This window comes from Cervus elaphus, chromosome 19 (assembly GCF_910594005.1).
Source record: "Cervus elaphus chromosome 19, mCerEla1.1, whole genome shotgun sequence".
In the NCBI taxonomy this organism is placed as follows: Eukaryota; Metazoa; Chordata; class Mammalia; order Artiodactyla; family Cervidae; genus Cervus; species Cervus elaphus.
In genome coordinates, this window is record NC_057833.1 from 50,582,103 (window position 1) to 50,605,999 (window position 23,897).

A 23,897-nucleotide genomic window follows, 5' to 3' on the forward strand; every position below is an offset into this window, starting at 1 on the left:
CAGGGACGCCCAAGTACTTATAGGTGTTAGCTATTTATTTTATTATTATGATTATTCTCACTCTGGTGCCTTCATCAGCAGAACATTTTGGTGATGGTGCATCCTACTGTCCAGTTTCCAGAGCACTTTCACATCCTTTCCTTCATTTGATTCTCAAAGCAACCCTGTGAGGTAGGCAGGGCAGATTTGTGAGCCTGTTTATAGACCAGGAAGCTGAGGTTCACGGTAACTTTGCCCAGCAAGTCCCACCACGAGCTGTGGTGGAATCAAGCCCTGGGTCTAGGCCAGGGTCCTCTGAAGCATCTCTGCTGTTCCCGCACTTGTAGGAGGCAGGGCATGACAGGAGAAGGCGGACGGGGACTTAGTACCCAGCCCTGGAATCATTTTGGGGGTGATGTTCCTTTATGGCTCAGAGGCACCACCTAGGGGTTATGGCTTTTCCTGACTAACTTCCCAGCAGCTCCTGGGAGGAGAGATGGGATGCTGCACGTGGAGAGATAGTGTGAGGAGGGGGCACACGGCTCAGGAATCAGACTACTGGGTTAGGTCCTGACCACCATTAACTGGGTGGTGAATCAGTCCCTGGGCCTCCCTTTCCTCCTTAGGAAATGGGGGTCATGCTCCTTCTTAGGCAAGAGTATGAAATAGGAAAGTCCTCCTAAAGCAGGCAGCAGAGTACTAACGACGAGTGCATGGTAGAGGTTATTGTCAAGCATTAGTCACAACCCCTGCATCGGGAAACTCATGGGAGAGACAGACACACAGAAGGCCATTCCATCTGGGGCAGGGCTGTAATGGGCTCTCCCCACTCCCCACCCGCCACCCCCGACATTTGAGTTGCACATGCGTTTTGTCAGTTTCACTGGTGTGTCCATGTACTTTTTCTGTGAGGAGACCGTTGTCTCTGTGCCGTTTTGCAAGGGGAGAGCCGCTGAAGGCCGACCTGGCTTGTATCCCTCCTGGCATCCACTCACCTCAGGTTGGCTTAGGGATGTTCCAGTGACTGATCACTCTCCATCCTGGTTGCAGAGAATGCGGGGTCTCTGAAGGTCCTCTTTGGCACCCCAGAGTTCGTCGCACCCGAAGTGATCAACTATGAGCCCATTGGCTACGCCACGGACATGTGGAGCATCGGGGTCATCTGCTACATCCTGTGAGTCCTGGGCCACACGGGGGAGGGCCCCAGGCTGCCCTGATGTTGGAGGGACCAGGGCAGGGCCCACCCAGAGTCAAGAGGGCCACAGGCTCCCAAGCCTCTCCTCGCCGCCCTGCCTCACTCCTGTGCTCCTGGTGATGTCCACAGCCTGTGTCACACTTCTGTGGGAGGGTCTAGCTCCATGCACTAAGGTACCCATTCTGGGCCTGTCCTCATCCCTAAGGCTGGCCAGCCTGGGGCCTTTGGTCAGGAGGGCAGGAATATGGCTGGTGTTGTGTAATTTACCTTTGTGTGTGTTTGTGGGTCTGTAGAGAAGCAGAGAGGGAGCCTAGGTGCACATCTCCTGTGGGTGTCACCGTCATCCTCAGGGGACCGCACCCCATCCTCTTGGCAGCAGGACCTCACTGCCAGCCTCATCTCTTGAGTTCAGTATATGGACTGATTTGATGATAGAGCCTTTAGTGGGGCCAACAGACAATAGAAAGCTACTGTGCAGTGATTAGAAGTGGGAAATTAGGTGGAAAATAGGGAGTCATTCATTTACAAATGCTGCAGAAAAGCAAGGAGGCCAGTGATCCAGACCAGGTCTACAAAGACAGTAATCTGTGTGAATCCCCTGGGCCTCTCCTTAGATCACAGGTTCTGATTTCAGAAGTTCCGGGGACCTGAGAACCTACATTTCTGACAGGCTGCAGGCATCTGATGGTGCTAGTCTGAGCACTACACTTTGAGCACCAGACCCTAGAGCACACCCTCTTGCTGGAATCTGGCTGATTCAGTCTCTGAAGTCCCAGGCTGCAAGCAGGCATTAACCTCAATGGAAACCTGAGCTTTGTGGCAATATACAGTTATGGGCTGGTTTCCCTGAAGCTGCAGCTGTGCATGTAATCATTTTGAAAAAAAAGTTCTGTCGTTAAAGCAAAAGGACAAATTAAGCATTCTCATAGAAAACCTGAAGGAGACCTCTACAGTTACTTTCTTAGATCCCCCAGGTCTTTGGACTCCATTATGAGAAATGGCTTTAGGTGATTCTGTTGCACAGCTAGGTTTAGGAACCACAGTTACCAATGCTTTAGCAGAAGTGGAGTGATTTTTTCGGTGCAGTGAGGCATTTACATGTGCTCAGGAGTCTGACTGTCCCTGTGGTGTGTTAGGACGGCTTCCCTGCATTGAACCTGTATCACGGGTTCTGGACCCCAGAGAGTCATGTTCTTCTCTGCTCAGGGTCACCCCCACAGCACAGCCTCCCCCTACGGCAGCAGAGGAGAAACTGTGGCCAGGAGTGCATCTCCGAGAGAAAGAGAGCTGAGGAGCGAAGGAGACTATACCAGACTCTATGGTTCTGGCCCCTTGGTAAATAGAGAGAGCCAGGCAGCCAGGGCTACACCAGGTTGGATGGTGCTCTCGCTGAGTCTTTCCCTGGGAGAGACACCTGACTCTTGAGAAAGTCTTTTGTCAGCTACCTGTGGCCTGGCTCCGTCCCTGGGTCCCCCTGCAGCCATCGAGGAGACTCATCTTACTGTCCCCATCGGTTTTCCCACTGGTATAGGATCCAGATCATCAGTTTGGTCCTCAGGACAAACCTGGGAGTGGGGTGGGGCAGGGATTTGATCGTCATTTGACATTGAGGTCATGGGGCCTAAGGAAGCCCACATGGCCACCCACTTCCATAGTCCTGAGGGTGACCAGCTGTCCCAGTTCAGCATCACTGCCAGGTTTCCCAGGATATGGGGCTTTCAGTGCTGAAGTGAGGACCATCCTGGGCAAACTAGGAAGACTGGTCTTCATGCAGGTCAGGGCCAGAGCAGTGACTAGATGCTCAGTGAATGTGCTGAGTGAACACAGCTATACCCAGACCCGCAAACCACCCTCTTGCAGCCCTCCCAGTACCCTGGCTCCAGTCACCCCATCAGGGGTAGCCTGACCCCCATTCTAACATCGCACACCATGATCACCTGTTCTTGAACTCTGCATAACTGAAATCACACAGAAAGACGTGTCTGGCTTCTCCTGCCTCGCACTGTGTATGAGCCCCATTCATAGCATGCTGTGTAACTGGCCGGTCCTTCCCAGGGCTGTGTAGTGTGCTGCTCTGTGAGCCTCCTCCAGTTTACTCGTCCATTCTATGCTGATGGGCTCTCAACTAGTTCAGATACCAGTTCAGGGTATCGTGAGTATCCCAGTGCATGTGCTTTAGGAAATACCTTTATGCATTTCTGTTGGATCTCGAACTAGAATTACTGGGTCCCAAGAGCACTTTATTTTAAAATGAAAATTCTTTGAGGTCGAAGAAGTAATTTGGATATCACGTGACATGGTTTGCTAGATTACTTTTAAAGCTGAGACTTAGAAATGGGGAAGGACTTTTTGAAATGGGGAAGAAATAATTGTGATGAACGGGGCACCAGCCTAAAAGGATCTGGATGGGGTGGGAGGAGGGTGGAGAGGTGCATGCTGAAGGGAGGCAGGCAAGCAGCAGGGGAGATGACATACACAACCTCCCCAATATCCTGGCTCCTGCCTTCTGCCCCAGAGGGCTTCTCTGCCCCCTAGGACTTTTCTACTGACTCTCACAGTGGGGATTGAGGTCTGGGAGTCTCTCTCCTGAACTAGGGCTCTTGGTGGGGATGTGGTGTGAGAACAGAATGTGGAGCCAGCTAGATGGCCTCCTCCCAGCCCTGCTACGTAGTATTCTGGAGCTGCTGCTGGAACCACCCCTCCCAGGCAAGGTTCTTTGGCGGCCCTTTTGTACCTCCCTCCCTCTGTTTGGAGCTTGGTTGTCTGTCTAGCAGTCCTTATTAGGGTCACCTTCCTTGTTAGTTCCAGAGGACACCCCCCATCTCCTTTCTGGGGCCAGTGAGAGATGGAAAGTTGGGGGCCGGGTGAGAAGAGATGTATTTGCAGCACGTATTTGGCTAGCACCTCCTAAGTGAGCAGCCATGCCCATTAGGTTGTTCTGACTTTGCTGAAGGAATTCCTCCTCACACCTTTGCAGAGATCAGGGCAGATCCTGTCACAGCACAGGAGACCCAGCCCCACGGCCAGCCCAGGGTCCCCAGGCAGGGCAGAGATGCAGCTGGCGGGGTTGTGGGGCCCCGACCCTCTCACCCCTGATTCTGAAGGGAGAGAAGAGATTGCATGAGTCTGCTGAGACTTCTGCTGTTAGCAATCCCCGTGTGGTTTCTGGCAGGAGGAGAGAGGACTGGGCTCTCTTGGCCATACTTCAACCCTGAAGACATTCTAAGCCTCCTTTCCTCTCCTGTCTCCTTTCCCCAGTTTCCTAAGGACCTGGTGTTCCTTTTCTGCCTGTGGAGACCCATCTCTGTGTCCTGGTCTCACCCCTACTCCAGAATTCCTTCTCCTCCTCCCTTCCCTCACACCTCCACTCTGCTTTCTCCTCCCTCCCATACTCCTGCTGTGCTCAGCAGCAGACTTCCCATTCCCAGCTAACTTGTGAGCATGCACCAAGGCCCAAGGCTCAGCAGGCAAAGAATCCCCCTGCCAATGCAGGAGACACAGGAGACACCAGTTTGATCCCTGGGTTGGGAAGATCTCCTGGAGAAGGAAATGGCAACCCACTCCTCTATTCTTGCCTGGGAAAATCCCATGGACATAGGAGCCTGGTGGGCTACAGTCCATGGGGTTGAAAAGAGTCAGATACAACAGCAATTAAGCACACACATACACACCACAGTCCAGACAGCCAGGTCCATCCCATCTGGAGTGTGACTTCTGGGGACAACATCCTTGTGAATGGGGAGAAGTCCCAGTGCCCAAGCATCGGGTACCTACTCAGACTCAGATTTGGATGCAGGGCTCTTCACAGGGATCCAGGAGCTCCACCCAGACATGCTCTCTGACTCCAGCTCCTATGACCTCCAGGCACCCCATACCCACATCAGCTCCAGAAAACACCTGCAGGTGTTGCTCTCCAGGGACCTGGGCTGTGGTTAACATGACTAAACCCTGGGTTGCTGTTTCATGGGCCACTACACAAAACAATGCCCTGCTCTTCCTCTGAACGCCCCCAGCCCTCTCAAATCTTCTCAGCACACCAGGGAATGAGTATCCCAAGGCTAAAATGGGAGAAAAGACTAAACCCTTCCTAAGCACTCAATAGTTCTGCTGGCAGATATGTGGTCCCCTTTGCTGACTATTCATGCAGTAGGGTCATCTGCTGTTTAAAAGAATTACAAAGAAAGGATAGTTTAAGAGGCCTTTTTGCTTTTTTTCTCCTGTTGTTCTGTCCTGCGAGCAGAACGGGTCTCTGCATCAGATTCCCTGGTGAAGTTTGGCTGCAGTAAGAGATTAAGAATTAAAAAATTAGAACACCCTGAAGTCATATCCTTTGTTGACTCATTAGCACAAAGACTAATATTTAACCGTTAAAAATGAACATGAAGACTGTATACATTTTTGAAAGACAATGTCAAGTGAAGAAGAAGTAGAGGATCCAAGAACTTGCCCACATTGATTACAGTTTCGTGAAAACCAAACAAATACATTGGTTATGTTGGGAGGGGAAAAACTTTCCTTTACCCTCTTAGATTCAGTTCTTGGGGGCTTGGAAATCAAACTGACAAAAGATAGATTAACAAAAAGAAAACATTTAATTATGTACATATAATAAATGTTCATAAAGGTGTTCATAAAGAAATGTGACTCAAGGTGCAATTAAAATTTGGAGCTTATATACTACTTTAACAAAGAGTGATAAATTGTATAGAAATAACTGGACAAAGGAAAAAGGGGTTGGAGTTTCTGGAGAGGCTAAGTTGTGACAAGGTGAGGAGGAAATGTATAGAGACTCTAGCAAGATCTGATATGCAGATGAGGGTCTTTCTCCTCCTCCTGATAAGAGAAGAAATGGACAAACAGACCAAATGGAAATTCATGTCACCTTAACAAAGAGACATTTATGTCCTACTTTTAGACAGAAAGTGGTGGGACAAAGAGTTAATTGCCTTCAGCTCAATGCAATGTTTATGCCAAAGTTCACCTTTTGGGGTGGTGTACTCTGATCTCCTTCAGTTAAAAATTAGTTAAGACTAGGAAAAGAGGTGAGTCATTGTGTTTATAATGATAAGGTTATTATGTTTGTTGATTGGGTTGAACAACCCAACCACATATGATCCTATGCAAATTCCAGCACTTGAAAAAAAAAGTCCAAGAAAGGTTTAAAAATTCTGCAAAATCCCACCACCAAGAAACAGGATTACTACAATTCCAATACTCTCTTCGTCATCATGCTCTGCATATTGTGCAAGTTTTATCTTAGAGACACATTCTCTTTATCAGGGGAGTGCTGGGAGAGCTGGGGCAGTCAAGGAGGCAGCCAAGGCTCAGGGGGATCTCAGATGAAGGGGCTGCCAGGAAAGAGGATTGCCAGAGGCCAGAGGCCAGGAGGCTGTCCCCGACTGTGAACATCACACAGAGATTAAGCCCTATTTTTGCAGGATTGCAGTTCCTAATTAGGAAAGGAGGTTTACAGAAGGGGGCCTTTCAGCATTCCACAGTGGGGTTGTTGGCTTTCCCGCAATCTCTTGGCACACTGCAGGAGTTTCCCCTTTGTCTCAAATGGAAAATGGAGAAGGAAGGAAGACAGAAGGAAGCACGTAGCTGAGGGCCAAGAGTCAGGCTCTATCTTAATGGGACTAGTCAAGGGCACCCCAGTGTCAGAGAGCCAGGAATACTGGGAACCCCTAGCAATTCTAGCCCAGTGCCCTTGATGTATAAGGAGGGACTCAGAGGCCCAGAGAAGAGAAAAGAGTATTACATAACTGCAGAGACTACCACCCTTCCCTCACTGTGAGGTGATCAAGAGTGATTGTCTCCATGCCATCTCAAAACATAAATTACTGTCTTGCTTTAAGACATTTTAATGCCATCTATAAAACTCTCTTATTCAAAAGCACAAATATGTTGATTAGGGTGAGATAAGTCACTCTGAAAAGGCTTCTTCTTTTTTTTTAAATGAAGATTTTTACCCGAGGGTTCTTCCTCCCATGGCAAGATTTCCTTGCAAAAATAGGACGGGTGTATTTCATAAGCTGAGGCCTCTTGAATGGCAAAACAGCTCCCAAAGGGTTTGCATCATTGTTTATGATGATGAATTTGGGGCAAGGGATGTTAGTGAAGCCTTAACTGTGAAGGTTGACGGCACAATACATCTCAAGGGACAGACAGGACCAGATACATAATTTGTGGGGTCCAGTGCAGCATTAAAAAGTAGGGTGGCTTGTGCAACATTATTAATAATTTCAAAATTATGGCAGCAGAGCATTAAACCAAGAGTGGGGCTCTTCTAAGGCCCATGCTAGCCCTGGATCAAGGTGGGTGGACAGCTGGATGGTTGGAGTAGAGATGAGGTGTCCAGAGGTGAGGCCACTAAGCCAGAAGTCTGTTCCATTTGACTTTGAGATAGTTCACCTTCCAAATTTTATTTGGCTCGAGCTATTGGTAAATGAATCGTTCCCAGGATCACAGATTGATGAGGCAATGGGGGTGAACTATGTACAGAAGAGCTGTGTAATAGCTATGGTCACAGACCAAGCTCTTTACTGCAGACCAGGCCTCCTGCCAGTGCTGTAGGCTGTGGCTGACTTCATCTTTCCGGAAATGATTGTAAAAAATAGCAGTTAGGAAGGGGCTCACTGACTGCAAAACCTTGGGCAAGTTATTTAACCCCACTTGGTGTGTCAGTTTCCTTATCTGTTAAACCAAGTGATGAGTTACCTGGGTTAAAGGGTGGTGTTAAGACTGAATCTACTTTAGCCCTCTGCCCAGTGCATGGCACATAGTCAACGTTTGATAGACGTCTGCTGCCATGATGATGAGGACGCAGGAGAAGGAGAACAGGGAGAGACGGTGTGGTGACCTCTGTAGTTCAGTAGCAGGTTGTCCATCTAACGGAGGAGGAAGCTGACACATGGAAATCAGGGTCCAAGGTCACCCAGCAAATGAACAGGCCTCAGTCCCTCTGAGGGAAGCTTTCTGGTTTGGCCTAAATGCCTCAGGAGCTTTGAACTTAAGTGTAGCTGCATCCCCAGACTCACACTGCAGGCTCAAGGTTCACCGTCCCTGGAGACACCCTTGCTGAGCCCTGCGTGGGCTGGGCCTGTTCTGGGTGCTGAGGGTGGAAGGTGAGAGGGTGGGACAGGGCGGGGTGACGAGTGCTGTGTCACGGGACCGGTCCAGGGTGTGGGGAGGGGCGCATTCATCCTCCAGGACGTTAGAGAAGGTTCTGTGGGGCCATGTTCTAGCCTGGCTATCAGGGAAGAACAGATAACAGGGAGGAAGACCCTGCTGTACTGTGTGGAAATGGTAAACTGAAGAAAACTCCTTCCGCCTCAGCTTCACAGGGGGGTGTCAACAGGTGGGGGACATCCCAGAAGTACAGAGAGTGAGCCTGAGAGCTGGGGGTGCCCTCACCTCTGACCTCAGTGAGCGCTCCCCTGGGGGGCCACCCTCTCTGCCGGCCCCCCACACTCACTGCTGTCCTCTCTTATCCCCCAGGGTCAGTGGACTGTCCCCCTTCATGGGTGACAATGACAACGAAACCTTAGCCAACGTTACCTCAGCCACCTGGGACTTCGACGACGAGGCCTTCGACGAGATCTCTGATGATGCCAAGGATTTTATCAGCAACTTGCTGAAGAAGGATATGAAGTAAAGAGTTGGGCTTTTAGTCTTTTGGGGCTCCCCACACCCTGGACTGGGGTCCAGAGGCAGTGACTTCCTTTCCCTATGGTGGGCTCTTCTGCACCCAAGGACAGGAGGGTGGGCATGGTGTATATGAGGGCCCAGAAAGAGGTCTTCCTGGGCCCCTGCTCCCTGGGGCCAGACACTCTCCTGTCTTTAGAAGCACAGACACCTCTCTTGAAAAGCAACCCTTGACTGAGTGTTGAGGGAAAGAGGCAGCTCATGTATGAATAACGACAGCCCCTTTTATTTTCCATGTACAGCTGTGGCCAGCAGCAATCCTGCTAAAAGCTTACCCCCCCTTCTAGGGTTTCAGGGAAGAGATCCTATTTGTGGGGCCTGATCATACTCCCAGCTGTTCTGGCTTGATGCTTATTTAGTAGCTATAATATGTAAGAACTGCCTGCCTGAGTACAGCCAGGTGCCTTCCACCACTGGTCAACGAGACTGCTATCCCAGCTCCGTCTCTGTCCCACTAACAGTGCAGCCTGTGAGGTTCCCCAGCCCCATCTTGCAGGGCTGCACAGACCTGCCAAGGTGGTCAGTGGATGACTGTATAAAACATCTGCAGACATCAGGAGGCTGGAGTGTTCAGGCATGTAGACAGCCTAAGGCTGTGAGGAAAGGTCAGATGCCCAAAGTGCTCATCAGTATTTCAGCGAGAGAAGCATTGGAACAGTAGAGGAAGCTAGAGCAGAGGAGGGGTCTCGCATGTGGCTAGACGGGATTCAGTGGAGCAGGGAAGTGGCTCCATCACAGCAGGAAGGTAAGCGGGGCTGTGCGTGTGCGGGAGAACTGTCCTGCCCCAGGGAAGGGAGCAGTGGGAGTGTTAGGTGGGGACAACTGGCTACTGGACTCCTCACCCACTCTTTGAACAGGTGGCCAGATTATGCAAGGCCTGGCTCAAACACGGGGTGTCCCACTTGGCCATAGGAGCAGCTCTAGGCATTTCCCCAGAAGATGGTGAAACTCGCCCCCGCAACTCCACCCCCCTGCCACCCTGCCCCTCCGAGGCTGTCCCTCATCTTGCCTACTCTGGGAGAAATCCTGTTTGGGACAGGAGAGTGCAGTTGCTAAAGGAATGAGGTTAGGGGGTCTCTTAAGTGGTTCTGTCTGGTTTTCTGGTTACGCACCCACCTCTTGGTCCTTTGTAGGTGGTTCTGGACCAAACTCCTCACCAGAGGAGACAGTCCACACTCTTTGACAGTGAGGTCCTCTTAGCATTTTGCTATCCCAGTCTTTATATCAGGAGTAGGCCTGACCCAGGGAAGATCAGATGTTGTGGGGGGCCTCGATTTCCTTCTGTTGTGAGGGATCCCTGCTTCCAAGGTGCCCCAGGGAGATAGAAGCCTCCCTCTTAATGACTCTGGTCCAAGGATAGCTTCTATCAACCAGGCTTCGTTCACCCACGGTTTGGTAAATGAGGTATTATTTATATCACCTATCTTCTCATCTGACCTTGAGTTTATTCAGTAATGTGCTGGCTCCTCTGTGCTTGTAAAATGGACTCACCCAAGAATTGATTTCATATAGATCAAGACACTAGATTCCCATAAATTCAAACTCAGTATGTCTTCAACCAGAAATCTCCATCTATCAGCACTTTTAAAAATGTTTTCTATTATAAATAAATATATATAAATTGTACAAATTTTGAATATAAGAAAATTAAAATAATCCATATCCACTTATAAAGATCACTACATTTTTCTATATTTAGCAAATTTACTTTTACTCATTTTCTACGTATGTTAGCACTTGGTGCTTTGGACTTTACTAGTCCTTCTATAATTAAGGTGATGGCCCTGAAATATGTCTAGATTCCCAGAGCTTTCAGAAAATTAAATGAATTTCAGTGCAGGTATAAGGTTGTCATAATTCATAGGTTGAACATAAGACATACCTCTTTTGAGTTTTAATAGGAAAAAATCTGATACTCCACCATAAGACATGAGAGTTCACTGATTTTCGAAGATTTGGACTTAAGGTTTCACTCTTCCCTCCATCAGACAAAGAGATAGAAGGATCCGGCATCCACAGCTCTCAGCCCTCATGTGACCTACCCTGGAATATGATACCAGTCATTCCAAGACATGTCCGTCCTCCAGCACTTAGCCTCTCTAGACCCCAAGGGCAGGTCATGAGACTCCAGCTGCCCATCAGTGTTTAGGCCTTCTTAACACTAATCTGTCCTGGGTCTAGTTAGTGTAACCCAGACCAAGAGAGGAAAAAGGCTAGGATCACCAAGATTCTCATCACAGTGGATGGATTGGGAGCAGACAGCCATGGGCTCTGCCTGGTGTGTCTAGGGACAGGTGACCTCCTGTTTCTGGTCTGACCAGCAGCCTCTGAGGTCCCCTTCTGCTCAGAAATCCTCTGATCTCTGCCTCTATCAGAAACCGTTTGAACTGCACCCAGTGCCTTCAGCATCCATGGCTAATGAAAGACACCAAGAACATGGAGGCCAAGAAACTCTCCAAGGACCGGATGAAGAAGTACATGGCAAGAAGGAAATGGCAGGTAATGGCAGGGGTCACTTTGGACTGGTCTCTTGCCCCTCATAATTGCTTTATTCAAGCCACCCTCATTCCCAACTTGCCCTGACCTCACTCCATAACAATGTTTACATTTATTTCTGAAATAGCCTGGGACCAAGACTGACATTTCATGTCTCTGTGGGTAGGGATGAGCAATGTCACTTGCAGGACTATTTGGCAACCCTGGAGAATGTGATCTTGTTATAGGCAGTGTGATGGTTTTAACATTTCTTTACCATGAAGGAGGTGGGCATGTGATCTACAATGAGAGACATGGGGGGTTGTGCGTTACTAGCTGCAAATCCTTAACCAAGTTACATAACCTTGCTGTGCCTTCATTTACTCATCTATAACATGGGGATAATAGTGGCACCAAATCACAGCATCGTTGAGGATTATATGAGATGATCTTCATCTAACCTCTAGTATATTACCTGGCACATAGTAAGTGTTCACAAATGAGATCAGTAGCTAATATGTACAGAGAGCTGGCTATGTGTCAGGGAACATTCAAAGCACTTTCTATGCAAATTATGTTTTAATCTTGGGAGGCAGGTACTACTGGTATCCCCAATTCTCAGACAAACAAGGCAGAAAAAAGTTAGGAGTCACCCAGGATCACAGCTAGTAAGCATGGGAAAGCCAGCATTCAAACCCAGAGACTAGCTCCAGTTACACAGTCTTAACGACACACAATTTAATGACACAAATTGCCTCTGATTGTTAGCAGATGGAAAATTATCATCCGAATCCATAGAGAACTTATCACCCTCTATTTTATTTTTATTATCACTGCTAGTAGTATAAAATTCCTGGGCTGCTGGAGGGTACATGGTTTCTATACTCAGTGAGTATATAGTGAAAGAGACCTGAAAAGCAAATAGACATAAAAGGACATAACACACAGCAAGAATTATAAACGATCACTATACTTCTCCATACCCATATATGTGAGTGTGGACAGAGGATGGAGCCAATCACACCAGAGTTGGATGTGGTTGTCAGGAAAGGCTGCCAAGGGCAGGAGTTTAAAGTTGGCCATGGAACATGAGTAAAACACAGAGAGGAGGGGATAACAGCACAGACGGAGGAAAAAGCTCAGAGCTATGAGCCGGACCTCACCCTGGTCATGCCGGCCTGACAGGAGAAGTCTTTTAGCTGGGCATTCGGAGGACCAGGGCTTTAGACCTTGCCTCTGTGGCAGAGAAAAAGAAATCACTGTTCTAGGGGCAACTGGGACACTGGTGATTTGCCACACAGTGACTAAACCACAAAGGCTGAGAGAAGCAGGAGAGCGAGGGGCTTTGGGAGTGTAGGTCTGAGGGACTCCACCCTCTGCACATCTCAGCAGACCCCCTGCAGTGGGAGTCAGTTCTTGGTTATCCCCTCCTGAAGTTGAGTGATCTCCTCACTTTCCCCAAGTACCTGGTGAGTGGGAGTGCCGTGCTGCTTACCTCACCTTCCGGTGCCAGTAGGATCCAGTGAAATCAGAGTAGCAAATGTTCTTTTTAAAAAATGGGGGGAGAGGCCACAAAATCAAGGGTTGGCTTTATGACTGATCCTGTGGCCAGTAGACCTCAAAGAAATAGCAGTATTTCTGAAGTGCATAGGGTGACTGGTGTGGGGGTGGGGCTGTCCTCAGAGCAGGAAATCTCACTGGGTTTTGCTTGGATGAGGCTGTGGGTTAAAGGGCAGCCTTATCACGTCAAGCTTCTGGGAGCATCCACACATCTGCTGGTGAACCAAAGCCAGAAAGAACCTAAACCCAAGGGATAGGCGCAGAGAAGAGATATGGAGATTCCAAAGGAAATAAATGGAATTTTTCAGTCAGATGGGTCAGGAAACCATAATTTGTGGTGATATTTTAATCACTTACATTTTTTCTTGCTGTTTATAGTGTTTTTAGCCATAAGGTTTTTTGAAAATGAGAAAGAAAATGAAGAATTCAGAGAAGGAGCATTAACTTCCTATTTTAATATAGGTAGCAGCATTTGTAAATAGCTTTTCCACAGAAACAGTGGTTAGGTTTCATAAAATTACATAGAAAAGTAGTCTATCAAATTCCATTCAACACATAATGTCCCTGAAGCTGGTAATAGTTCAGCTGCCTCTGACCATCTTGTGTTACATTTCTTCCTTAGGAAAATGTTTTCCACATTGGTGGAAAGACCTTGGTATCCCTGGAGTAGGGGTTCCCTCTTGGAGCAACTGAGGCTCAGTGTGGTGAGGCAGAGTACAGTGGAGGGGAATAGAAAGGGGTGCACTGTGATGGAGGGAGAGGGGCAGGTGGCCCAGACTCTACAGCTGCATGAGAAATGGTTCCTAGTTATCATTCAGGTGTGGTTTTCATGAAAGGGGAAGGTAGTAAATGGGAACAAATCCTAACAAGCAAGGCAATAGATAGATGACTAATCATATTACTGATCTTAGAATGAAGTTATTCTGAAAGAGAATAGGGTTGGTTTTTTTTTTATTTATATCAAAAGAATGTTGAAAAGACATGGTGATGAGCAGTAGCATTGAGGGTGGGCAAGTTGAGCAGGACAACAGGGCTTCTGCATTGCAAAATGAAAACAAAGGATTATGAATTGGAAGCTTGTGGGCAGCTGTCTTTATTCTCTGAGAACCATAAAGACTTCAGTACTATGGACCAAAGGGCCTTGGGGAAGAAGGCTTTGGACTCAATATTGCATGGAGTACTCTTGGCCCTTCTTGTTGTTGTTCAGTCACTAAGTCCTGTCTGACTCTTTGCAACCCCATGACTGTAGCCTGCCAGGCTTCTCTGTCCATGGGATTTTCCACACAAGAATACTGGAGTGGGTTGCCATTTCCTTCTCCAGGAGATCTTCCTAACCCAAGAATTGAATCTGTGTCTCCTGCATTGCAGGAGGATTCTTGGCCACTGAGCCACCAGGGAATACAGCACTCCTGGCCATTACATTTAGATAATATGCATTCTCAAGGGAAATTGTAGTCTTGGGGTTGTTGGTGTACAGGTAGGGCCCATGATGTCTGCCTGGCTTTAGGGGGATCACCTTGCCTGGATTTTCCAGGGCCTGTCTCAGCTTTATCCCTGAAAAACTCTCATTGTGGGCAATCCCTCAGTCCTGGGAAACCAGGCTGGTTAGTCATCCTTGCTGCCTTTCCCAGGGGAGGGAGTCTGTGCTGTGTTAGGAAAACTGTTAACAGACTCTGCCCGCCTAGAACACAGAAACCCAGTGTAGGCAATTGCTCTCCAATAAGAAAAAAGGCTTCCTCAAGACAAGGATGGAAATTCTCAAGAATTTAAACTTCCTTTGGTGATGTTTTAAACATTCCAAAAATCTTGGTTAGCAAAGCAGCAACCAATTTTCAGCTCAAAGGCATAAAACTGGAAAGCTAGAACATATATTTTTCTTCTCCAGTTCTGATAAATAACTTCCCCACCAACTTTTTTTCTCCATGAATCAGCTTCCAAAGATTGACTTCTGATGTATAGGTTATTTTTAAGATTTTGCTTATCAAGTGCTTACATTTCTCCCTGTTTTAGAATTATATGGTCTATCGCTCCATCTGATGGAAAATTTCCCCCAATGTGTGGTCTATTTGTTTGTTATTTGCTGCCTCCTCTGAAATGTAACAGTTTGATTTGCCTTGTTCTCATAGCTTCCTATGAGCCATTTTGTTAATAGAAGAGGAAAGACTTCACTTTTCTACACCATACAAATGAAGACAGTCCTGCCCCCAGGTGTTTGGGATTAGAGAGCCCATGGATTCAAGGGAAGCATTCCCTGCTACCATTTGTATGTCTGAATCATAGTCTTTCTGTAGAAGACTAGAGCTGCAGGGAGATTCGAATCTTCCTGTCCAACTATAAGGCCAAGAGAGGGGAACTGACTTGTACAAGGTCAAAGCATAGTCAGTGATTAGAGAACTAACCTGTCCCTTGTTAGGAATGAACCATCTGAGTTTAGAGACTCCAGCCTAGGGCAAGCTAGTCTGTGTTGGATGAAGACAATGGAGAGTTGAGAAGGGCTGGTTAGGAAGTAGTCTAGTCCGATGTGGACTCAGTACGGAGGGCTGCTGTGGCTGACACCACCTCTGAGCCATTCCTGAGGTCAGGGTAAGCTCCCCTGGGAAGAGCTGGGTCTCCCCACACTCCAGCTAGCAGAACAGATAATGATGTCACCAGTAACAAACAGCTTCTCCCAGAAGAGTGTGCAAGTTGCCAGGTGGTCTGTCTGCCAGGGCATTCTCTGCAGGGCCACAGTGCTTCTGCACACAGTGGGTCATCATCCCTCACCTTCTTCTCTCTTCATCACCTCCACCTGGGGCCCCCTGGGTTCCTTTTAGAGTTATCTAGCTTCACTGTTGGCCAGAGGGCCAGGGGCATAACCACACTGCAGTGTGTATGTGAGAGAGTGGATGACCAGAGGACAGGGCGAGATGGAATGCCTGTCGAGTGCATGAAAGGACTCTATGGCCAAGATGGATGTGACATACAGGAAAGTGACTGTGGTTACAGGAGTAGGTCTCTGCTTAAACCACACATACACACATTTTCTGTATGATTCCCTAGTACCCTGAAATTCTTTACTTTTGAAATAATTTTTTTAACTGAAGTATACTTGCCTGCCTGAAATGCTTTAGTGTGTGAAGTTAATTCAGGAGGAAATGGCTTTTCCAGCACAGATTGAGGTCCAGCAGGTAAGTGCCAGCCGTTGCCTTTGCACAGGCTATTTCCTCCCTCTCTCAGTAGCCAGTCTGTGATGACATCTGCTCCCTGGATGCACAGCATCTGGATACCTCAGAAGATGCTTCGGGTGCAGGGCTGGAAAGCACTGGTTATGCTTTAGTTTCTTATCCTAGTCTTTCATTCCATTGACCTTAGGAAAGGGGTAGAATCTTAAAGGTGAGAAACACAGACACAATTAAGTATGGTTAGGGACTTCTTGACCTAAATCCTGTGCTTGGTAGAATTTTCACAATACAAAGAAAATGTTCAAGTCCTGGCATATTTTTCAGTAGGAATTCTGTCCTCTTCCAAGGCGCCTCGACTCAGAAAAGCCAAGTGCTACGCTTTTCATTTCTTTGGGTGCTGCTTTTTTATGCCTGGGTGTACCTCAGGGAGGAACACCCCTCCAGAACTCCACTGAAAACTTGTGCTGGGGCCAGCAGAGTGTTTCCCCAAATCTCCTAAGTATCTGAATCATAAACAGAACTAGAAGAGACCTAGATGAGACCTTGGAGATCATCTTGTCCAACCCCCTCCTTATAAAGAGAAGGAAACTGAAGCCCAGAGAAGTTAAGCCTGAAGAGGCTACTTGCCTATGGTCAATAGCAGGCTTTTTTTTTTTTTTCTTTTTTTTGTCTTTCCAACAGGACCTGTGGGATCTGTAGTAACTGTTCTCTTGCCCAATTAAAATCCTATCACTAGCATTGTTTTATGAGAAACAGCCCCACTGGGCCCCGTCCGCAATAAGTCTTTGGAGCTGTCTCAGCCCGCAGTTGCTTTATATAAACTATCCCTTTTATGGGAGTTGAAGCACAGTATGAAAAGGGTTTTTGTCTCATGTTGACCTTGTTTAGTCACATTAACGCACACATCGGTTCCAGGCCCCATTCCATTCTCCGAACATCTTCTGACACGCTGATAGTGCTGAGCAGAGCAAGGTTGGGCTCACTCCTCTGGCGGAGCTCAGCACTCGGGAAGCCCTCATCTCCGGGACAACTGCTTCTCCCGGGCTGGGCTTTTCTCCCTGAGCTGCTCAGCTGGAACCAGGGACACCGCCTGAGCCCAACGCCAGTGTCTATTTTCCAGAAAACGGGCAATGCTGTGAGAGCCATCGGAAGACTGTCCTCTATGGCAATGATCTCAGGGCTCAGTGGCAGGAAATCCTCAACAGGGTCACCAACCAGCCCGCTCAATGCAGAAAAACTAGAATCTGAAGGTAAGGGACTCCAGAGAGATTTTCTTCAGCTAGATGGTGAGAAAGGAAGGGTTGTGGGTTGGAGGGGGATTTAGAGTTGTTTTTTTTTTTCTTTAAGGTGGGAGATTGATTTTATTTGTCATTAATACAACCTACAAGGAAAAATTCAAAACTACTTTTACATTGCCCTGACAATAATTACTAAATCTAGTAATTGCTCTTTAACTGTTTCACCTGAGGTTGAACTATTTTCAGAAGGAAAGTTATTCTTTGTCTAATAGAACTAGATGGTCTTATATAAGAATTAGCAAAGACTGCATGAAAAGTTTCCTTCTTATTATAAAAGCAATGTTTGTATGACAGGCAGACATAAATAAGTTGCATATAGTGGTGTACTTTTAAAAAATATGCTTCAATTTTTTTAATGTGTCGTTGTGCTTGTCTTTTAACAAAAGTTAACTCAGATAGTCCATATTTTTTGGTAGTTTTCGTGATGCTGAAACATGTTGTTTGAATTGGGTAGATGGTGATTGGCAGGGCCCCTCCTAAAGTCCAACAGGGTTAGTTGCTTGCCCACTGTCTTAGAGATGCTGCCCCATCCATCTCCTCAGTGAAGGCCTCGGCCTTTTCCTGCTTTGATACATGTAGGGTCCGGCCTCTATCATCTTGAGGTGCCTCATTTAGCCTGAGACACCACCTCCCTGCTGCCTGATGCCTTTGGTATCCAGAGGTGAGAAGCTGAGTCTAGATCCCGTTGTGCATGAGGGATAATTGATGAAACTGCTTACTGAGCTGCCCTGATGCACCCGGGGACCAACTGTGCTGCACATGGGCCTGGTCCCTCCTTCTCCACCCCTGCCACTCCCCAGATGACCCAGAAATAGCCTGAAGGGGAAGGAGAGGGTCAGGAACCCCTCCAAGTTACGGCTTTCCCCTGGACCAATCCCAAATCCTGGTCCAGAGTCACACACTGTGAAGGCAGTATCCCTGTGGAATAGACTGCTCCATAGCAGGCAATAGGCAAGTCGACAACGCGTCTAAGATCTGGCTCTTCTGTCCCAAGGAGCAGATGAAAGGCCTGCTGCTGCCACCACGGGAGGAGGGTAGGGGGAGGGCTGGTAGGCTGGTGCGCTCCTGTCCTTCTTAGATACCCTCAACTGAATCCTGAAATGGCATGAAATGCAGCCAAAAATCCTTTTTAAAGATTATTTCCTTTTCCAATGTGTCAGCAATAAGGGAGGGGTAAGTCCAAACATTTTCCCAGTTTGGTCACAGTTCTCTCTTCTGCCAAAACCATTTGGCAGCAGGCTACCCTGTCCCCAGGAGAAAGGTGTGCTTATGATTCAGTCCTCTAAGCTTCATTATTTGCTAAATCATAACAACTTGGAAAAAAAAAAAAGTCAGTTCTTTTAAACCAGGGAAGAGGAGAGAACAGGGAATAAAGAAATAACCACATCCTCTTCCCTATCTTCTAGAAGATGTCTCCCAAGCTTTCCTGGAGGCTGTTGCTGAGGAGAAGCCCCATGTAAAACCCTACTTTTCTAAGACCATTCGTGATTTAGAAGTTGTGGAGGGAAGTGCTGCTAGATTTGACTGCAAGATTGAAGGTAAGTCTGTAGCTGTTCTTCCCTGTACAGGGGGTGTGGCGGGCTGGTGGGCCCCTGCTGTGTGCCCTGGGCAAGATGTCAGTTCTGGAACAGCCAGGCTGTGAGGGAAAACGGGTCAGGAGGAGTTGGCCCGCTGCCCCCCTCCACCCACTGAAGAACAGTGCTGTTTAGTCACTCTGATATTTCACCCACTTACATCAGCCACTAGACCCAAGTTAAAAGTGGTTTATCATGGACCTATTTGGCTCTGGAACGTGCTTGTTGAAATGAGCTTTGCAAGCTTCCTGGAAGCATGTGAATTGACCACAAAAGGCTCTCACAGGAAGGCTGGTGCAGAGCATAGTATGGGGAGAAGACAGCTCTGCTGTTAATCAGCGGCCTATGTGACCTGGGGCAGTGTTTCAGCTCTTCTGAAGCCCAGGCCCTCCTCTGTAAGACAGTGTCTAATGCCCTGAGTGGCTCTGGGGACTCTGTGAGATGACACAGATATAAAGGGGAAACCTTTCAAATCTTTTAAATATGTCATGGAGTCATGGGGGAAAGCTGTGGGACTGCTTAAGTGCAGAGAGCGCCTGCGGTATGACTTCAGACAGAGGGAAGCTGGGATGCAGGCCTCTGGCCTGTCTGCCCTGTGCTTCTCTACCAGCCAGAAATAATGTGGTCACAGGAAGTTGTTGGAGCTCAAAGAGCCCTAAGGGATCTTAGCAGAGCACCTGAGGAGTCAGCAGTGTTGGTGACACACAGCATTTAAGTTTCCACAGACTGCAACATTCTAGAAAGATAAGACGGGCCTCTCTGCTTCAAGTCTGTGACTGTCATGTGACAGTTGCAGGGCTCTCTGCCACTTTCAGTCAGACCAACTGCCCCAAGGCAGCAGAGCACTGGACAGCAGAAAGAACAAACTGTGCCTCCCACATTGTAAGAGTCTCCAGCAATCTGACTAGATAATGCCTTTTGGGTAAAATAACCCAAAGGTAGGAATGAAGAAACAAGTTTTCTCCTGCATCACTATATTATCAAGCTGGCTTATAAATGCCTGGCCTACCATCATCTTTCATGTGTTTCATCCAACTGTTTCAAAGAGTGGATGTGCTGCCTTTGCTAGTGCGTAAGTGCTGAGAGGGGGCTCTGCTGACAGCTTGGGGGCCACAGCTTGTAGCTCTCACCATCACCACTGTCTTTGGGTCTTAAGTTCTTTTTCCTTTAATTTTTAGAAAATATCATATAATAATTATCTTTTTGCTTACTTTTCTCTTTGGGATTATTTTCTTGGTATTTGCATTACTTTGACTGAAGTGCTGAGGGGAAATTAAAGCATATGGATGCTGTTCAATAAAAACAAAATTCTACTTGAAAAAAATGTTAGAATTCTTAAGTTGTTCTGTGTAATTTTTATTCTAGTTGGGGATACAATTTTGTCCTGTGAAACAACGTCTCCAAAAATTTAGAAACAAGTCAATTAGAAGGCAGAAAACATTTTTATTGCTGAACTTTGCAGCAATATGACTAACACATAAAATGAGACTAATAATCAGTGTGGTCAGTTTATCTACAGGCATATTGTCTGTCTTTGGATCAGATTAAGACAAATACTGCTTTCTTTTTCTTAGCAGTATAATCAGTTCCTCCAATTTATGTTTTACAGGTTGTTATCACCCTCAAATTATAATTTATATACCATAAAATTCACCCATTTTAAGTGTACAATTCAATTATTTTTAGAAATTTACACAATTGTGCAGTCTTTATCAGAATCCAATTTTAAAACATTCCCAACGCCCTCAAAAGATCTCTTGCACCCACTTTTACTGACTCTCATTTTTTAAAATTTAAATTTAAGTTCAACTTTTTTCTTTTTTTTTTATGGCTACACTGGGTCTTTGTTGCTTTTTTTTCAGGGCTTTCTCTAGTTGCTGCAGGAGGGGCCTACTCTGTTACGGCATTCAGGCTTCTCGTTTTGGTGGTTTCTTTTCTTGTGAAGCACGGGCTCTAGGTACTTGGGCCTCCGTAGTTGCAGCACGCAAGCTCAGTAACTGTGGGGCACAGGCTTAGTCACTCCATGGCATGTGAAATCTACCCGAACCAGGGATTGAATCTGTGTCCCCTGCACTGGCAGGGAAATTCTTACACACTGTGCCTTCAGGGAAGTCCTTAAGTTCAACTTGTATACAGGATAAAAAAATTTCTTTTAATCCAAGAAGATAGTTAGTTCTAGGGATGTGATTAGAGTTGGGGCAGTGTTCCAGAGAATAATCTATATCTGTATTAAGGTGGGAGGTGGCACAAGCCCTACATGGATGAGAAGTGGGATACCTGCACAATACCTGATGTGAAGTTTCAGACATTAGTATTTACAATATATGCCCATATTTAAGTGTAAATATCAAAATAGATGCTAAAAGCTAACATATTTTCCCCCCTCTATCCCCTTAATCATTAGAGGTAGCTCAAGAGTTTGTGCAGGAAAACCGTAAATAATAGTTTCTGCAACTTGTGCTCCCTCCCTGTGATGCAGGATACCCGGACCCTGAAGTCGTCTGGTTCAAAGATGACCAATCAATCCGGGAGTCCCGCCACTTCCAGATAGACTACGACGAGGATGGGAACTGCTCTTTAATCATTAGTGATGTTTGCGGGGATGATGATGCCAAGTACACCTGCAAGGCTGTCAACAGTCTTGGAGAAGCCACCTGCACAGCAGAGCTCATTGTGGAAACCATGGAGGAAGGAGAAGGAGAAGGGGGAGAAGAGGAGGAGGAAGAGTGAAACAAAGCCAGAGAGAAGCAGTTTCTAAGTCATATTACAAAGACTATTTCTCTAAAGCTCAAAAAAAAAAAAAAAAAAAACCCGCAAGATAGTAAAAGCACCCAGTGTGATAGATTATTTAGTTAGGTTATTTGGGGGTTGATTCTTTAGCAGCAGTGGTTGACACCCAGTAGCGTTATTGATGGGCATTACTTTAAATTAGCTGGCACCTTAAGATACTAGTACAGCTAGATTTCATTTGGGGAAATCACCAGTAACTTTCTGACTAACTGATTTTAGAGAAAAAGTAACCAAAAGGGAGCTTTATCTGGGCAAAGTCATAATTCCCCAACTGAAAGCACTCATGAAAAATAAGGCCCTCTGGTCACAGCTGGCCCAAGGGTCCCTAGATATGGGGACTCCCCAGCTCCTCCTCCAGGGAACTGGGTCTTCTGCAGGCCTGTGGCACTTCATTCTGCAGGCAGTTGAGCCATTTTAACTTATGAGGCACATTATTTCCAAAGTATACCATAGACATTTGAACTTTTTATTTCCATCCCCTGTTCGACCTGCCAGTTTTTATGGATCTGGACTTGCCAGGAGTTTAAGCATTAGGGACACTTCCTAGATTCTGAAGATATGTCTCCTGCTCATGGATTACTGGCTTCCTTAAAAAATAAAATCTCCTTTCTTCCAAAATCAGTAGGAAATCTAAACTTATCCCCTCTGAAGATGTCTAGCAGCTTCAGACATTTTTATAAGAACCTATGGGGAAAAAAATCCTTGTTAATGTGCTTTTTTCCCCTGAAACCAGGATTCCTATTTGTGCTGTTTAGAATATCAGCTCTGCATGTGGTAAAGATTTTGTGTTTGAATGTATGAAAAAGCAGTTTGCCAAAAAGTTAGTCTTAATTATTTATTGGCCACTATGAAACAGATTTCAACTGAAGAGCTATAGAACTCCATGTACTTTGAAATCTCAGTCAGTATAGTCTGAGTTTAATATACCTTCATTTTTAAACATGTTCCAAACAGCTCTGTCTACCGTCTGGGTTCCACAAAGTTCTTCTTGGATGTGCATCAATCATGCCTTGCCCCCAACCTTGAAATATATTCTTAACCTGATACATGCACTCAGACTTGCATCTTTAGGAATTTCTAACTTTCTTTCACTACATTGGCACTTAAATTTTTCTTCATAAAACTTTTTGCAGGTCATAAACAAAGACCATAAACTGATATGCCTAATACATTTCCTCTGTGTGTGTGTAACATTCCAAATACTTTTTTCTTTTCATCCACTATTTGTAAAGTGCAGCAGTTTAATATTTCAAGGGACTTTTAAAGAGTTCTATAAGAACCAATTTTAAATTACTTCAGTGCAATCCTACACAGTATCAGCATTAGAATTTTGATGTTACTTAGTCTTATGTTATCTTCCATTCTATTTTTATCTGCTTCTTGCTGCTAGTTTCAAATTGCCAGTATTTTGCTTTTTAAGCAGTTACAATATTTTTCATAATAGCCACAGTATTGCCACAGTTTATTATAATAAAGCATTTTAAAGTTGATTTAGAGCATTCAAAGCTTTTCTTCATCACTTTTCATTGTATCTAGACTATAACCTTTGTGTGCGTGTATGTTGTATACGTGTGCGCATGTGTGGTGTGTATTTTTGTTTACAAGTTTTTTGATGCCTTCTTGAAGTTGTGTTAATGTTCTCCCAGTTTATTATGCCATCAGAATGGTAAATGAGAACACTACAACTGTAGTTAGCTCACAATTTTTAAATAAAGGATACCACAGTGCATGCTGTTTGTTCAGTCTCTGCAGCCTTCTTTTCCTTTCCACACCACCAGTTGTAGATGTCTGAAATAGATCTCAGAAACTAATAACAAACTCTCTGCTGTATAAATGATTTATGTGGTTATCTTTTACTAAGGAACAGAATGACTTAGGCAGTTCTAGTTTATACTAGGTAGCCTAATTTGCACATTTACTTCAAAATTTCTCTTGAGCATAATTTTGGTTCAATTACATTCTATTATCTATAGTACCCTCATAATGCTAAAATCTATCTGACATTTTTAGTATGCCACAAAATCATCATCATAACTAATATTACTTACCAACACTTGGTCTGCGTTTGTAACTTTGGAGCAGTTTGTTATTGGCAGCCAAGTGGTATCTTTGCATGTCTTGATATTGAAGCATTTGTTCTCAGGAAACCATCATTCCTGTT

At 46.1% G+C, this 23,897-nt stretch overlaps 1 protein-coding gene across 6 annotated transcripts in view; it reads left to right on the forward strand.

Moving 5' to 3' along the window:
• Positions 1–23,465, forward strand: part of MYLK (myosin light chain kinase) — a 276,422-nt gene extending 252,957 nt beyond the window's left edge. For 4 of the 6 annotated variants that reach the window (XM_043873784.1, XM_043873783.1, XM_043873785.1 and 1 more), the window contains 6 exons: positions 1,030–1,153; positions 8,672–8,824; positions 11,254–11,377; positions 17,195–17,324; positions 18,779–18,910; positions 21,426–23,465. In XM_043873784.1, the coding sequence (XP_043729719.1) occupies positions 1,030–1,153; positions 8,672–8,824; positions 11,254–11,377; positions 17,195–17,324; positions 18,779–18,910; positions 21,426–21,676 (914 nt within the window). In that variant the 3' untranslated portion in view covers positions 21,677–23,465. Of the gene's footprint in view, positions 1–1,029; positions 1,154–8,671; positions 8,825–11,253; positions 11,378–16,954; positions 17,325–18,778; positions 18,911–21,425 lie in introns of those variants that run through there. The other 2 variants (XM_043873786.1, XM_043873788.1) reach the window with 2 other exon arrangements.
• The last annotated feature ends 432 nt before the right edge of the window (positions 23,466–23,897 follow it).